General features: G+C 43.6%; 1 protein-coding gene across 1 annotated transcript in view; it reads left to right on the plus strand.

The window, feature by feature from the left end:
• The first annotated feature begins 138 nt into the window (after nt 1–138).
• OXSR1 (oxidative stress responsive kinase 1) overlaps nt 139–16,173 on the plus strand; it is a 103,604-nt gene continuing 87,569 nt past the window's right edge. Inside the window, exon 1 of the mRNA XM_058729419.1 lies at nt 139–557. Within this exon, the coding sequence (XP_058585402.1) occupies nt 488–557 (70 nt within the window). The 5' untranslated portion in view covers nt 139–487. The remainder of the gene's footprint in view (nt 558–16,173) is intronic.

The following is a 16,173-nucleotide window of genomic DNA, read 5'->3' on the forward strand; positions in this document are numbered from 1 at the left end:
ACCTTCTCGGGATTCTTGCTAGCTCCGTGTATACGCAGCCACGCTTGAGATGGTGGCCGGAGGCGGGGCCGAGGCGGGGCCTTCCCGGCGCGGTGACGTCAGCGCGCTGCGTGTCGGCAGGTGGAGGGAGAAGGGAAAGTTTGGCCCGTGCGTGGGGCTAGGGTGGAGGGCGGGACAGAGGGGTTGGGCCCAGGCGAAAACCCTGTCGCTGCTGCAGCCGAGGCCGAGGCCGGGACCGGGACCTGGGGCGGGTGGGGAGTGCCGGACGCGGAGGAGCAAGAGGCGAGGTCCGCCGGAGCTTCGAGCCTCCGCCGCTCTGTCGAGCGGTGACCCCGCGCCCAGGCGCCGTCCGACCCGTGGCTGTTCCAGAGGCGGTTGGTGGGGGCGCGGCGGCGGCGGCGGCGGCGGTTGGGGGTGGGGAGAGGCGCGGCGAGGAGACGAGAGAGGTCAGCGAGTTTGAGCGAGGATCGCCAGCCGCGCCGCCGTCATGTCCGAGGACTCGAGCGCCCTGCCCTGGTCCATCAACAGGGACGATTACGAGCTGCAGGAGGTGATCGGTGAGAGCTGGCGCGCCGCTGAGGGGGGAGGCGCCGCGCTGGGAGGCGGGTGACACGCGGGAACGTGGGGACCCGCGGGAGCTCGGGGAGCGCAGGACTCACAGATATTCGTGAGCGCTCATGGGGCTCGGGGTTTGTAGGGCGCGTGGGTGAGGCTCTGGGTTTGTGCAGCGCGTGCGAGGCGGGGAGGTTGGTTGGGCTGGGGTTTGAGGGGCTCAGGAGAGATTTGGGTAGTGACAGATGCTTGAACCTGAGCGATGCATGGGTCTGGGAGAGGAAGAAAAGTGCAGGCACGGACAGGCCCTAGGGAGGCTGTGCGAGAAATGATGGGCGAGTTGTGGGCACAGCCACCTACTTTGGCGATGGTGGGATAGGGGTTTTAGTCCACTCCCGCGCTGGGTGAGCACCCTTGAGTGCCCACCAAGCGCCAGACATTGCTTAGGTGGAGCTGGGGATTCTCTCCAGGTGAAGCTGAAGGTACCGCGCCGAGCAGCGTAGACACAACTTCCCACTGTTTGGGACTGACTTTGTGGTCAGGGGGGTAGACATTGAATAACTCGGCAAATAAAAAGAATTACAAGGCTTGGCAAGTGCTAGGAAGGAAATAAACAAGATGTTCTGATAGAGAGTGACCTGGAGACCCAGGTAGGGTGATTTCAAGGAAAATTCTTTTTCTGAGGCGTTGACATTTAAGTTGAGCCGCTGAAGGAGGAGAAGGAGTCTTAAGATGCCAGGGCAGATTTTTCCCTGCTGAGGGACGAGGAAGTGCAAAGGCCCTGAGGAGGGAAAGAGCTTGATGTGTTTCAGGACCCGGAGGCAAACTGGCAGGGATAGAAAGTGGACCTTCTCAGGCATGGTAAGGATTTTGGAATTTAAGTGTATTGGAGGGATTCAAGCAGAGACATGACATGATTCCACGGATCTGGCTTCTGTGTGTGGAGTAGATTTGAGGGCCAGGAATACCAGTTAGCAGAGACCAAAACTGGCACAAACATGGATTGTAATTCTCAGGCACAGTGATCGGGGGAGGGTGGGGACTTGGGATGAGGGAAGTGTTTGTTGGACAACAATAATCCAGTGACTTTAGAAATCAAAAGAGGGTGGGTTTAGCTAAACAGAAGCTCAATCTAACTGACATGAGCAGACCCCTATGTCTTGGAGGAAGGAGATTGTCTACTTTGCCTAGATCAGCATCCTGTCCTAAAATTAGTTTTATAACAAAGACTGGCTGAAGACTCCTTAGCTGCCTTGGGGGGGTGTTTATTGCAATTTGTATTTTAGAGAAACTTTGTCATTTTTTATTTCTTTCTTTCTTTTTTTTTTTTTTTGCCTTGTTTCAAAACAAATCTGGGCTGAGTTTTAGCTGAAAGAAATCGCCTTTTTTTTCCTTAAGCCACGTTGTGCCCGTGCCCTTCCCGGGTCTTTGACATGTACTGGTTGCTTCTGAAGACAGCGAGCTAGGTCTCTGTCTTGATTGATTGTTTCTGGGTTCCTGAATCAGTTTCCTTTTTTTTTTTTTTTTTTTTTTAATTTTATTTCTTTTTGAGAGAGAGGAGGGGCAGAGAGAGAGAGAGAGAGGGAGGGAGACCGAGGATCCGAAGCCGGCTCTATGCTGGCAGCAGAGAGCCCGATGTGGGGCGCAAACTCACAAACTGTTCTTCCCTGGCATCTTAAGACTCCTTCTCCTCCTCCAGCGGCTCAACTTAAATCTCAGTCCTCCGGGTTAGGGTTAGTTTTCATCTCCTTTCTAAAGCGCTCCATGGGTAAAAGGTTAAGAGCTCCAATGTGATTTGACCGTCTTATGTTTCTTTTTCTTTTTTTTCTTTTGAGAGAGGGAGCAGGGAGAGGGGCTGAGGGAGAGAGAGAGAGAGAAAGTGAGAATTGTCAGCAAGTTCCACGCACAGTGCAGAGCCCGACACAGGCTTGATTGATCGTGACCTGAGCCGAAATCAAGAGTCAGACGGACGCTCAACCGACAGAGCTACCCAGGTGCCCCTTGGCCGTTTTATTTTTAAAAATAACTTTACTGGGGCACCTGGGTAGCTCAGTTGGTTAAGCATCCAGCTGCAGCCCAGGTCAGGTCATGATCTCACGGTTCCTGAGTTTCAGCCTGCATCCAACTCTCTGCTCTCAGTACAGAGCCTACTTCAGATCCTCTGACCCCCTCGCTCTGCCACTCCCCCTCGCTCGCTCCCACTCTCTCTCTCTCTCTCTCTCTCTTTCAAAAATAATAAACGCTAAAAAAATAACTTTACCATTTTATTTTTAAAAATAACCTTAAAAAACAATCTAATGCTATAAAATTCACCCATTTTTAAGTACAAAATTCAGTGGTTTTTAGTAACTTGTGCCGTATGCCAGGAAGCATAATCCAGTTTTAGAATATTTTCCTCACCCAGTAGGATCCTTGTGCCTGTTTACAGTTAATCCCTGTTCCCACCCCTAACCCCAGGCAACCACAAACCTTTCTGTCTCTATAGGGTTGCCTTTTCTGGACATTTTGTGTAAGTGAGATCATAATAACATACTGTCTTCTGCGTTTGGCTTCTTCCACTCACCGTGATATTTTTTCATTTTTAAGAACAACTTGATTGGGTTAGAATTTATACACCATAAAATGCACCTGTATTAAGTGTACAATCGTGTAATTTTTTAAGTTAATTTTCGGAGTTGTTCAGTCATCCCCACAATCCAATTTTAGAACATTTCCATCATTCCACAAAGATGCCTCATGTCGTTCGCAGTCGCTCCCTGTTCCCACCCCCTGCCTCAGGCAACCACAGATCTACTTTCTCTGTCTCTATAGATTTGCCTTTTCTGGATATTTAATGTAAATATAACCCTATAATCTGTGATCCTTTGTGTTGGTTTCTTTTACTTGGCATGGCGCTTCCTGAAGTTCATCCATGTTGTAGCCGGTGTCATTACGTGATTCCTTCTTATTGGACACCTCTTGATGGCCATTGGGTTATTTCTGCTTTTCGGCTCTTTTGGAATAATGCTGTTACGAGCTTTCACTTATCAAATCTTCATATGAACATGTTTCATTTTCCTTGGGTGGAGTTTCTGGGTCATGTGGTAAATTTATATTTAACTTTTGTAAGAAACCGATTAAACCTTTTCGAAGTGACTGCATCATTTTTCATTCCCACCAACCCTGGGTGAGAGTTCCTGTTTCTCTATATTTTTGTCAGCATTTGGTGTCTTAGATTATAGCCGTCCAGGTGGGTAAGAAGTAGTATTTGGTGGTGGTTTTGCATTTCTTTCATGACTAACGATGTACTTATTCATTAGCTTTTCATCTGTCTCTGGTGAAATGTCCATTCGAATGTTTTGCCCAATTGGGTTGCCCATGGTTTGTTTTCTTATTGAGTTCTGGGGTGAGTTTTTGAAAACTTTCAAAAAGTTTTGAATTTCGATAAAGTTTATTATTTTTTTCTTTTATTGATCGTGTGTGCTTTTGATGGTGTAGGAAATCTTTACTAATCCAACATCACAAGGATTTTTTTTCCTATGTTTTCTTCTAAGCGTTTTAGCTAGAGTTTTAGCTCTTACTTTTAGACCTCCAGGACATTTTGGGTTAATTTTTTAAGAACGTTTATTTATTTATTTGGAGAAAAAGCAAAAGAGAGCAAGTGGGGGAGGGGCAGAGAGAGAACTCCAAGCAGACTCCACACTCTCGGCACAGAGCCCAACGTGGGACTCGAACTCACGAACCGTGAGTTCATGACCCGAGCCAAAATCAAGAGTCAGACACTTGACCAACTGAGCCACCCAGGTGCCCCTGATTTCATTTATCTTGTTTTACAGATGAAGACATTGAAACCTAACAGGGTAAAATGACTGTCTAAAGCCATAGAGCTAATTAGTGGCATAGCCAATACTGGTGTTCAGTTCTCCTATTGCTTAATTCAGCATCCTTGTTTCTATGTAGGAATTTGATTGGTTTTTGAATATAAAATGGAAGATATAAACTATAAGATAGTAGTCATAGTCTGACTAAGGGAAATATTAAGGGATCAAGCGAAATTAATTAGGGAAAATATCCTTACAGTGAAGGATTAAGGGAAATATCTTTTAAATAAAAAAATTTGATAGCAGCTATTTTGAAGGTGACCCTTTTGGATGTAGTAGAATTTTTCTTTTGTGTATCCTATTCTGTAAGTTTTAAATAACTCCCTCTCGGCGCCCCTGCGTGGTTCAGTGGGTTGAGTGTCCGACTCTTGATTTTGGCTCAGGTCATGGTCCTGGGGTGATGGGGTCGAGCCCTGTATCAGGCTGTGACAAGTGTGCAGCCTGCTTGGGATTCTCTCTCTTTCCCTCTGCCCCTCGTGTGTGTGTGCGTGTGTGTGTGCGTGTGCGCACGCGTGTGCGTGCTCTCTCTCTCAAATAAATAAATAAATAAATAAATAAATGTCTCCCTCTCATTCGTAAGTTCCTGAAAGTTGCTAACATCCTTCCATTCTACTTCTCTCTCACCCCATCCTCCCAACAGGGAGGGAAAGTAATGTTTTTCCTTGAACTATAGCTTATTACAAGTAGCAAGCCTCAATAAAGCAGTTTATTTTTATTCTGAACTTGCTTCAGTGCTGAAATATTTGGAATACGATATTTTGTAATAAGCTATAATCTTCAAAATGAATCTTTGTGATTTCTGCAGATTACACTTAAAATTTGCAGGAAACAAATGGAGTTCAGGAAAAAAAAAGTTTGGAGGATCCTTTGAATTTTTTGTTGTTTTTTGTTTTCAATTTTTGTTTTGTTTTCAAAGAATTGTATTTTAAGGCAGTGATTAAATGATGCCTCCTTTCTGATCAAAGCACCTGCATTTATTTGAAATGTAATTTTTTTTACCTATGTTTCCTGGCCTATAATATTTATGGGGTTGTTTCTCACATTCTGTTTTTTTTCCTCTCTCTGGCAAAATCCTATAGAGAAAAGAAAAATTCCCTTCCTGGAGCATATTAAAAGCATACAGATTGGGAATTCAGAGGACTTCCTTTTAAAGAACTGTATCATTTTAAGCATGCTTTGGAAAGATTTGAAGTTCTTTAAGTATGATTACTTGTAAAAGATGTTAGTATTATTTTCACTATCACTCTTTCATCTTTTTTTTTTTTTTTTTTTTTTTTTTTTTGAGCTCCTTACTAGCCATTATTATTGTATTTGAATTTCTGAACGGGTGTTGCACTGTAGTTGACATGTGTTGAAATAGCTAGAAGAGTATGGTCTTGGGGCTGTACTGACCTGGAATCAAATCCTGCCTTATCTTTAATTACCTATGCGACCTTGGGCAATTTATATAACTGGTTTTAGTGTTGGCTTTTTGTCTATAAAATGGAGGTAGTGGGGGACGCCAGTGTGGCTCAGTCGGTTAAGCGTCCAACTCTTGGTTTTGGCTGAGGTCATTATCTCATAGTTTGTGATTTCAAGCCCTGAGTCGATTCTCTTGGGATTCTTTCTCTCCTGCTGTCTCTGTCCCTCCCCCACTCATGTGTGCTGTGTATGTGTGTGTCTCTCTCTCTCTCAAAATAAATGAATAAACTTTGGGGAAAAATGGAGATAATGGCACATATTATCATTGGGGCTGTTATGTAGATTAAGTGTAATTGCAGAAAATGTTGTTTAGTTTGGCGGTGCCTGGGTGGCTCAGTCGCTTGAGCGGCTGACTTTGGCTCAGGTCACGATCTCACGGTTTGTGAGTTCAAGCCCCGCATTGGACTGGTTGCTGTCAGTATAGAGCCTGCTTTGGATCTTCTGTTCCCCTCTCTCTCTGTCCCTCCCCCTCTTGTGCTTTCTCTCGGTCAAAAAAGAAAGAGAAGACTGTTAAAAGGTTTAGTTTTTATTGAGTGTTCCTTAAGATAATGGTTTTTGTTATCTCTGCCTTTCTTTTTTCCTCCCTCTCCTATGTCCCCTAATTTTTGGTATTACCATGAAATGTGAAATACTATGTGACTTGAAATCTTGTGACACTTAAATATTTTGAATCTGTTGTAATGCTTATCACTGCATCTTTTTTTCCCCTTACTTCCAGATCTCCTTAAAGTTTGTTTATTTTTATTTTAGAGAGCGAGCATGAGCACGAGCTGGGGAGAGTGAGAGAGAGAGAGAGAGAGAGAGAGAGAGAGAGAGAGAAAGGGAATATCTTAAATAGGTTCCATGCTCAGCGTGGAGCCTGACGGAGGACTCTATCCCACGACCCTGAGATCATGACCTGAGCTGAAATCAAGAGTCGGTCCCTCAACCCACTGAGTCACTCAGACGCCTTTCATTGAAGTTTAGATGGATTTTAGGATTTGTGGCGGACACGGGAATATAGCTGCATAAGGCCCTGCCAACAATACGGTACGATAGCGCATAGGGAAACAGTCTGGCAAAGGCCATGATATGGGCCTCTTATTGTCCTACAGCTCGAAAAGGCTCCATAAATATTTGCTGTTTACCTTGGGTTAGGTTTAGAAAATTGTCCTTTAAGATCTGTTTTTAATATGGTATAACTTACCTACCTTTGACGCTTTGGTGAAGGCAACTCGTTAGCTTTATTCTCTACTTTCCCTTTTTAATTTTCACTAATTTTCACTAGCCACGCATTTTGAGGTCTGAAATAGTGGTTTTCAAGCACACATTCCAGGTCCCACCTCCAGCCCCTCCATAAATGTGGAAGACATCGGGCGCCATGAGTAGAGTGATTCTTAATGGTTAGCGTATTTTCTCCCCCAGTTGGAGACACGTAGCTGTGGTGGCATGATCAGGAAGGCAAACATTGGGCCAACAACCTCATAGGGCTGTGTCAAATAGGTATTGCATCTGGCTGCATGTAATGGAAACCGTAGTGGCTTAATAAAGTACCTTCTGCCCCTTATGGAACTGGAGGTGCAGCCTAGGTGCCGTCAGGCACCCAGGCTCCTGGGGTTTACTCCACTGAGCTTGGCACGTGACTCTCATTCTCATAGTTGCAAGAGAGTTGTTCCACTCCTAGACTCGTGCTTGTGTTCCAGGCTGGAGGAATATGGCAAAAGGACAAAGGCACGTGACAACTGAGTTGGCTCCCTTTCAAAGAGCTTTCTTTCCTGGAAGCCTTACTCAGTGACTTCCATTCCTAGTTTATTGGCCAGAACCGTGTAATTTGGCCATTTGCAAGGGAGGCTGTGAAATAAAGCTTTTTAGCTGGGCACATTATAACTTCAAACAAAATAGGTCGAGGTTCTCTTATTAAAGAAGGGAAAATTGTTGGATAGGCAACTAAAGTATTGGCTTTGTTTTTTTTTTAATTAAAATAATTAAGACATTACAAGTAAATAATTTAACCTGACATATAGTAATCAGTTAATAAATGTTAGCTTTAATCTAAAGAGGCAGTTGCTTACCAGTTAGGAGTATGGTGTTGAATCATCACGTAGTTCTGGTTTCTAGACCCTACTTTGCCTCTTGCTGGTGCATGACCTCAGTCTTATTTTTGCCTGCATTGCTTTTCTTACATTGCTTTGTAAGATCAATAATACCTAACGGATGAAAAACCGAGATGCAAACGTAGTACTTGGCACACAGAATAAACATTCAGTAGTTGTTAGCGCTCGTGATGGTAATAATGAGGTAATGTCCATGAAGACTGGGCCATTTTAGTGTTTCCTCGGCCTTAAATGAGTAAATTTTTTTTTCTTGCAAATATGTGTCACCACCTGGTTGGTTAATGTATTCAGCAAATGTTTTTTGAACTTCTCTTACGTGCCAGGTACTGTTCCGGAGGCTAGGGAGACAGCAGTGAAGCAGACAGAAAATCCCTGCTTTTATGGAGTTAATAATCCAGTGTGACAAAGGATAAAAGGAAAGCTGAGAAAGGGGTTGGAGATTCCTAGGGATAGAGGTGAGTTTTAAATAGGTCAGGGAAAGCCTCACTGAGACGATGCCATTTGAGGAATGACCTGAAGGAGGTGAACCAGGGAGGATCTTCTGCAGGAAGCGTGTTTGAAGCAGAGGGAGCAGAGGCAGTGAAGGCCCCGAAGTGGAATGGAAGCCTGCTGATGGCACTAAGGGCTCGGAGGCAGGAGCGGCTGGAGCAGAGGGACAGGGTGTGGCGGCAGATGGGGAGGGATCAGAAGAGTAAGGTGGTATAGGGCTGTGTGGTCCTGACCGGAAGATGGGGCGACGCCTCGTAAGTCATCTGGGCACCTGACTTTTGCTTTGAGTGAGGTTGAAAACTGTCGCAGGGTTTTGAGCCAGAGGAGTACTATGGCTGTCTTTTCAGAGGGTAACTCGGGCTGGTATGTGGAGGGTAGTTTTGCAAGGGCACAGGGTGGAAGGAGAGTTTATCCAGTGGAGAGAGGAGAGGTAGTGATGCAGGTGGTGAGAAGTCGTCAGATGCTGGATAATAACACGTTTTGGAGTTAGAGAGTTGCCATTGGATTAGATGTGAAAAGATTTTAAGATTTTTGGCTGGAGCATCCGGAAGGATGGAGTTACCATCCGTTGAGATGAGAGATTACCAGAGTGAACGGGGGACAGAGTGATGATTCATTTCAAAACCGTCAGGCTGTGTGAATAATTACTCAAAGCATATGGCAGTGTGTCTTTAATTTCATCTTCGTATGGGGAGAATAGCATGATTTTTATGATGAGGACTATTCATACAGCTGTTTCACCAGTTTTAGGAGCTTTAATTTTCAACATGACACTGACAAGAGAAGAGGGTTTACAAAATTGTAATTTCCCATATTTTCCTTGGTTTAGGTGATGGTGCCTTAATCGTCTTTCACAATGAAGAGTCTGGGCTAGCTCTTCAGTGAATGCAAAACCTTGCTAAAGAACACTTAAGATCTTTAGAATATGTATCTGTTACAATGATGGATGCCCAAAATTTGGAGGAAATTATCTTCAGCTGATTTGGTTCATTTATTGTTTTCCTCACCGGAATAATACCCATTTTTTACTTTCTATCCTGAATTTCTGGGTCTTATAAAGTGGCCAGAGACTAAAAAAATTTTTAGTAACCCCATGCCTTTGGGCATCTCCTTTTCTGTCTCAAGAGACGAAGTTATGCAGTGTGAAGAATTTCAGGAGAAAGCTCCTTGATATTTTTGTATATTAATCTGTTCTGATATGTACTGCATATTAACACTGCAGTTTAAGAGCTCACTAGGAGAGGACAGAAGGTTGGAAGAGCTGGAGATCTAGAGAAGGGTGCACGGATCAGCAATGTAAACTCGTGAAAGTCTGAATGAGGATGTTTTATTGGAAACTGTTTTGCATTTTCCATTGTATTATTCTCCGTAGTAGTCCGGTGCTTAGTAGAGGGCATTAGAGCAGTAGCTTTGACATTTTTCACTAAACCCTCCTAAGAGATACATTTTACAATTTGCATGTGTGTTTATACTGAAGTAAAAGTTTTGCAAAATAACATTTACTTTTGCTATGTGCAATGCATACTGATGTTTTCTGTTTGCCTCGATTAACTGTAAGAAAAGTGATGGTTGAAAGTCTGTAAATTGACGTGTACTTTGAAAAATTCCTCATGAAGGGACATGCTTTAAAGAGACGAGTATTTTTAAAATTCGTATCTCGAATCCTGTGTTTTTAAAGTCCTGCAAAGAATTGGTGAATACTTAAAATGATTATAAAGACATTTTAAAGATAGTCTTCCCTATCTTCTTATTTACGTTATTATTATTATTATTTTAATATTTTATTTATCTTTGAGAGAGCGTGAGCAGGGGAGGGGCCAGAGAGAGGGGGACAGAGGATTTGAAGAAGACTGTGCTGACAGCAGTGAGCCGAATGCGGTGCTCGAACCCGCAAACTGTGAAATCATGACTTGAGCTGAAGTCGGATGCTCAACCAACGGAGCCCTCTTATTTACATTATTAATAGTTATTTTCTGTGAAGTAAAGGTTTTCCTAAAGGAAGATAGAACATCATTGGCTATTCTGAAATAGTGGTGTTAGTATTGAGTTTTTACTGTATTATCCATAATCCTTAATGTTAGAACTTTAAAATATTTTTTGGTTGCTCATTAACGTTTTGGTATTTTGGGGGGTGGGGGGGAATATGAAGGTCAATGAAAGCGATCGTTAACACGGAAGAACCGGAGCCCGCGAATTTCTTTGTATCATCAGATGTGGGAAGTGCCACTTGTCTTTTAAGGCCATTTGTTAAATCACACCAGAATTTAGTGTCTTGCTTCTAGCGAGATTTATTAAATGAGCGATTCTTTGTGTAAAAGAAAGGTGCGTTAGTATATAGACAATTGTGATTGATAATACCTAGGTTTAGTGTTTTATTGTTAGTGAAATTCTATAGTTAATGACTAGGGATTAATAACAACGAAATTCCCCAAATTCCTATGTCTGTATTTTTAACCCCAGCATGGTTTTGGTTTATGTAGGACATGCTGTTAGTATGTTTAAAGCTAGCGTTTTAGGGACTGAGCCTGGGTGGCTCAGTCGGTTAAGCGTCCGACTTCAGCTCAGGTCCGGCTTCAGCTCAGGTCACGATCTAACAGTCCTTGAGTTCGAGCCCTGCGTCAGGCTCTGTGCTGGCAGCTCAGGGCCTGGAGCCCGCTTCAGATTCTGTGTCTCCCTCTCTCTCTGCCGCTCCCCTGCTCATGCTCTGTCTCTCTCTGTCTCAAAAATAAATAGAAACATTAAAAAAAAATTTTTTTTTAAAAAGCTAGTGTTTTAGATTTTGTATATATAAGATAAATGATCAATGTTTGATTATACAGGGGTGGAGGAACTGGTTTGAGAGTTAAAAAAAATACCATTCAGTAGTCCATTTGCAAAAATTAAAATGATAAAGCATTAGGGAACACATTTACATATTAGAAGACATCTGTTATCTAGGACCAAAAGTACCCTGTAGAGACTGCATTGTGTCTTCTGTGACTTAAGAATGCGTCTCATCTTAGCCTGATGGATAACGGGACCTGTGTGATTAGCTTCCTTCCTCTGGGGCTTCCCAGAGTGGGGCAGGGGCCTTTCACTGAAGGCAAGAGAGTTGTTAAGTTTTCTTTAGGGATCCCACGAAGAAAGAGTTTGGAAAGGAAAAGGATGGGAGGGAGAGAAAAGTTAATGGCAGACACTGCTGTTCTGCCTCATGAAGTTTTGGGGTGATGGGTTTGTGGGGGGTGGAGCCGACGGCCGAGAAAGAATTCTTGAAGCTATCTTCGGTGCAAAAGGGTGATTTTTATGAAAGCATGGGGACAGGACCCATGGGCAGGAAGAGCTGCGCTCCAAGTGTGAGGGGCGACCGTTTTACGGAGTCAGAGACAAAGTCAACAGAGTTTCCAGAGAGACTTTCACGTGCTAAAGACTTACTGGAGGCCTAGCTGTGTTGTCAGGCCAAGGTTGTTTTTCCCTCTAGCAGAGCATTAGCCGAAAGACAGTAGGGCGTTCCTGGACTTCAGACTATGATGGAATTGCCTTTTTCTGGTAAACTGGGGGAGACTCTTACCAGTTTAACCATTTATTTTTTGTCCTTTCTCCTTTTGGGGTAGCCTGCAGTGTCCAAGGAATATCATATATATGTTCCACCTGGAGCAGAGGGCGGTGGGGGGGGGGGGGGTGCTGTTAGCCTGTACTTTGCCCTCATCTTGCCCCACCCTCCGTCATGCCTCATTCTGCCCCGAACTCCTGTGCAGAGCGGAGGGCAAACTGCAAGCTATTTCAATGGTAGCCTATTGGATCATTTTTATCAAGCAGTAAGTTAGTGTTCTTAAATTATTGTCGAAATAATTCAGGTACACTATTGGATGCCATTGAATGGGCAATGTGTTCTTTTTTTTTGAATTTTTTTTTTTAACGTTTATTTATTTTTGAGACAGAGAGAGACAGAGCATGAACAGGGGAGGGGCAGAGAGAGAGGGGGACACAGAATCTGAAACAGGCTCCAGGCTCTGAGCTGTCAGCACAGAGCCCGACGCGGGGCTCGAACTCACGGACTGTGAGATCATGACCTGAGCCGAAGTCGGACGCTTAACTGACCAAGCCACCCAGGCGCCCCGGAAATGTGTTCTTAAATACTAGATTTTATTTTGAATTTTGTATGACATGAGCTTTGTGTAGAGTTTTTGCTTCATTATAATTCTGAGTTGTGGGGTGCCTGGGTGACTCAGTTGGTTAAGCGCCCTACTCCTGATTTCAGCTCAGGTCATGATCTCATGGATCTTGAGATTGAGCCCCACTTGGGCCTCTGCTCTCAGCACAGAGCTTGCCTAGGATTCATTCTTTCTCTTTCTGTCTCCCTCCCTCCCTCCCTCTCTCTCTCTCTCTCCCCCCCTCCCTGCCCCTCCCCCCCTCTCAAAATAAATTTTGAAAAAAAATTTTTTTTAATCATCATGATTTGGGTTTATCCATGTCCATATTGACTATGGTTCTATATGCCTGGCTTTGGTCTGGAACTTTCTTTTTTTTTTTTTCAACGTTTTTTATTTATTTTTGGGACAGAGAGAGACAGAGCATGAACGGGGGAGGGGCAGAGAGAGAGGGAGACACAGAATCGGAAACAGGCTCCAGGCTCCGAGCCATCAGCCCAGAGCCCGACGCGGGGCTCGAACTCACGGAGCGCGAGATCGTGACCTGGCTGAAGTCGGACGCTTAACCGACTGCGCCACCCAGGCGCCCCGGTCTGGAACTTTCAAATGGATTTAAATGTAACAGATTTTGTTGAGTTATATAATTATATGTAAATTGTCTTTCAATTTTAATGTCTGTAGCACGTTTATACTATTTGAAATTTGATGTCATACTTGAGATTTTTTTTAGTAACAGCTTTATTGAGATATAATTCATACACTATGAAATTTGCCAATTTAAAGTGAACAATTCAGTACATTCACAAAATTGTGCAGCCATCACCACTGTCTAATTCCAGAACATTTTCATAGCTTCAGAAACACCCTGTCCATTAGCAGCATTCCCCATTTTCCCCTTCCTCTAGTCTCTGGCATCCTCTAATCTACCTCTGCATCTATGGATTTGCCTATTCTGGACAGTCTGCATAAGTGGAATCATACCATATATGGCCTTTTGTGTCTGGCATATTTACTTAGCAAGTTTTCAAGGTTCATCCATGTTGTAGCAGGTATCAGTACTCCCGTTTCTTTTTATTGTTGACCAGTATTCCATTGTATGGCTATACCACATTTTCCTATTCTGTTCTGATGGACATTTGGATTATTTCCACTTTGGGGCTCTTATGAGTACTAGTGCAGTGAACGTTTCTTGCATGTACACGTAGGAGCTGAAGTGCTGGATTGTATAGTAACTCTATGGTTAACATTTTGAGGAACTGCCAGACTTTATTTTTTTAATGTTTATTTATTTTTGAGAGAGAGACAGAGTGTGAGTGGGGGAGGGGCAGAGAGAGGGAGACACAGAATCCGAAGCAGGTTCCAGGCTCTGAGCGGTCAGCACAGAGCCCGACGCGGGGCTCGAAGTCACAAAACCACAAGATCGTCACCTGAACCGAAGTCGGACGCTCAACCGACTGAGCCACCCAGGCACCCCTGATGTTTGTTTATTTTTGAGAGAGAGAGAGACAGACAGAATGTGAGCAGGGGAGGGGCAGAGAAAGAGGGATACAGAACCCGAAGCAGGCTCCAGGCTCTGAGCTGTCAGTACAGAGCCCGAAGTGGGGCTCGAACTCCCGGACCGTGAGATCATGACCTGAGCCAAAGTCGGAGGCTTAATCCACTGAGCCACCCAGGCGCCCCATTACATTTATTCATTTTTGAGAGAGAGACAGCACAAGCGGAGGAGGGGCAGAGAGAGAGAGGGAGACACAGAATCTGAAGCAGGCTCCGGGCTCCGAGCTGTCAGCACAGAGCCCAAAGTGGGGCTCAAACTCACGGACCGTGAGATCATGACCTGAGCCGAAGTCGGACGCTTAACAGACCGAGCCACTCAGGCAACACCCCTCCCCCCTCCCTGCTTTTTTAAAAGTTTATTTATTTATTTATTTTGAGGGAGGGGCAGAGAGAGAGGGAGAGAGAGAATCCCAGGCAGGCTCTGCACTGTTAGCACAGAGCCTGACGGGGGCGGGGCTCGAACTCACAAACTGCCAGATCATGACCTGAGCCAAAATCAAGATGCTTAACTGACTGGGCCACCCAGGAACCCCACCAGACTCTTCTAAAGTGGGTACGTCATTGTATAGTCCCACCCACGATGTCGGAGGGTTCCAGGTTCTCCACATCCTTTGCAGCACTTCTTACAGTCTGTCTTTTTTATTACAGCCATCCTAGTGGGTGTGAAGTGTCATCTTACTATGGTTTTGTGAAGAGATTTTTCAAATTGAAAACTTTGTGTATTAGAAAGGGTTATCTGTTGTACATTGTATGTCTTTATTAGAGTCGATATTTGAGGGAATATGTAAGAATAATAAATAATGAAATTGAAATCACTTTAACACTGAAATAAATGATAATTATAAGAAGTAAATTTAAATTACTGTGGTGCCTGATCCTGACTTTTTTTATATATTTCACCATATAAACAAAGGCATTCGACCACATAAACAAAGGCAGCTCTCAATTCATGTTTTTTGTTTTTGTTTTTTTTCAACGTTTTTTATTTATTTTTGGGACAGAGAGAGACAGAGCATGAACGGGGGAGGGGCAGAGAGAGAGGGAGACACAGAATCGGAAACAGGCTCCAGGCTCCGAGCCATCAGCCCAGAGCCCGACGCGGGGCTCGAACTCACAGACCGCGAGATCGTGACCTGGCTGAAGTCGGACGCTTAACCGACTGCGCTACCCAGGCGCCCCTCAATTCATGTTTAAGATGGTCTTTCTTTGCCATGTTCTGATGTTCGTGTAAGTTGACTTGTAATTTGAAAGTGATTGCAAAATTACCAAGCTTTTTTTTCTTTACTAGAAAGAAATTTCTGAAATTTCTTTCCTAGAAATCCAGAAATCTTCTGGAATATCTGAATATTTTAAGATAATAAAAATGGAAATGATTTCTTCTGGTAATATACATAATAATATGACTTGTAAATTGGGGAAAATGGACATTTAAGAGCAGAATACTGTGTATTATTTTGTCTTTTGCTGATGATAAGCTTCTCCTTTTCACTCTGTCTCTGTTAGCTACTCTTAATAGCTTCTATGGATCCTTTCAGAAAACTTTAATACATATATATCCTTTTGTGGGGTGTTTTGCTCTTTGCTTTTTCCCACTTAGAAATTTAAGTTTTAAAGCCCCAGATGTTAAATTGCCTTCTCCTTCTCTTAAATGATCAGATAATTAGCTTTTTTACAGGCTGTTATAGGATCTTATTAAAGTAAATATCTCATTCTCTAAAGTGCATGCTCTTCATGAGAATGTCTAGGATATTGAAAGCATGTTGCGTTTTACATGAAGCATTCTGCTCAAAGTTGCTTTTTCTTAATATAATTACTGTGTAGTACACGGAGCACTTCTTCTTTCCCCATGGTCTCTCCTGCCAACCTTTTGATAAAATCACTATTTGGGAAGAGGATGAGACAAAGGAGAGGAAAGGGGGAAGAATTTAATGATTGCTCATTTTTCCTTTTTTAAGTATTTACAGTTCATCTCTATTCAGGGCTGAGTGTTTGTGCAGGAGAATGTTTAGTCTGTGGTCATATCAGCGATTAAAATGG

The sequence above is a fragment of the Neofelis nebulosa genome, chromosome 5 (assembly GCF_028018385.1).
Source record: "Neofelis nebulosa isolate mNeoNeb1 chromosome 5, mNeoNeb1.pri, whole genome shotgun sequence".
NCBI lineage: Eukaryota > Metazoa > Chordata > Mammalia > Carnivora > Felidae > Neofelis > Neofelis nebulosa.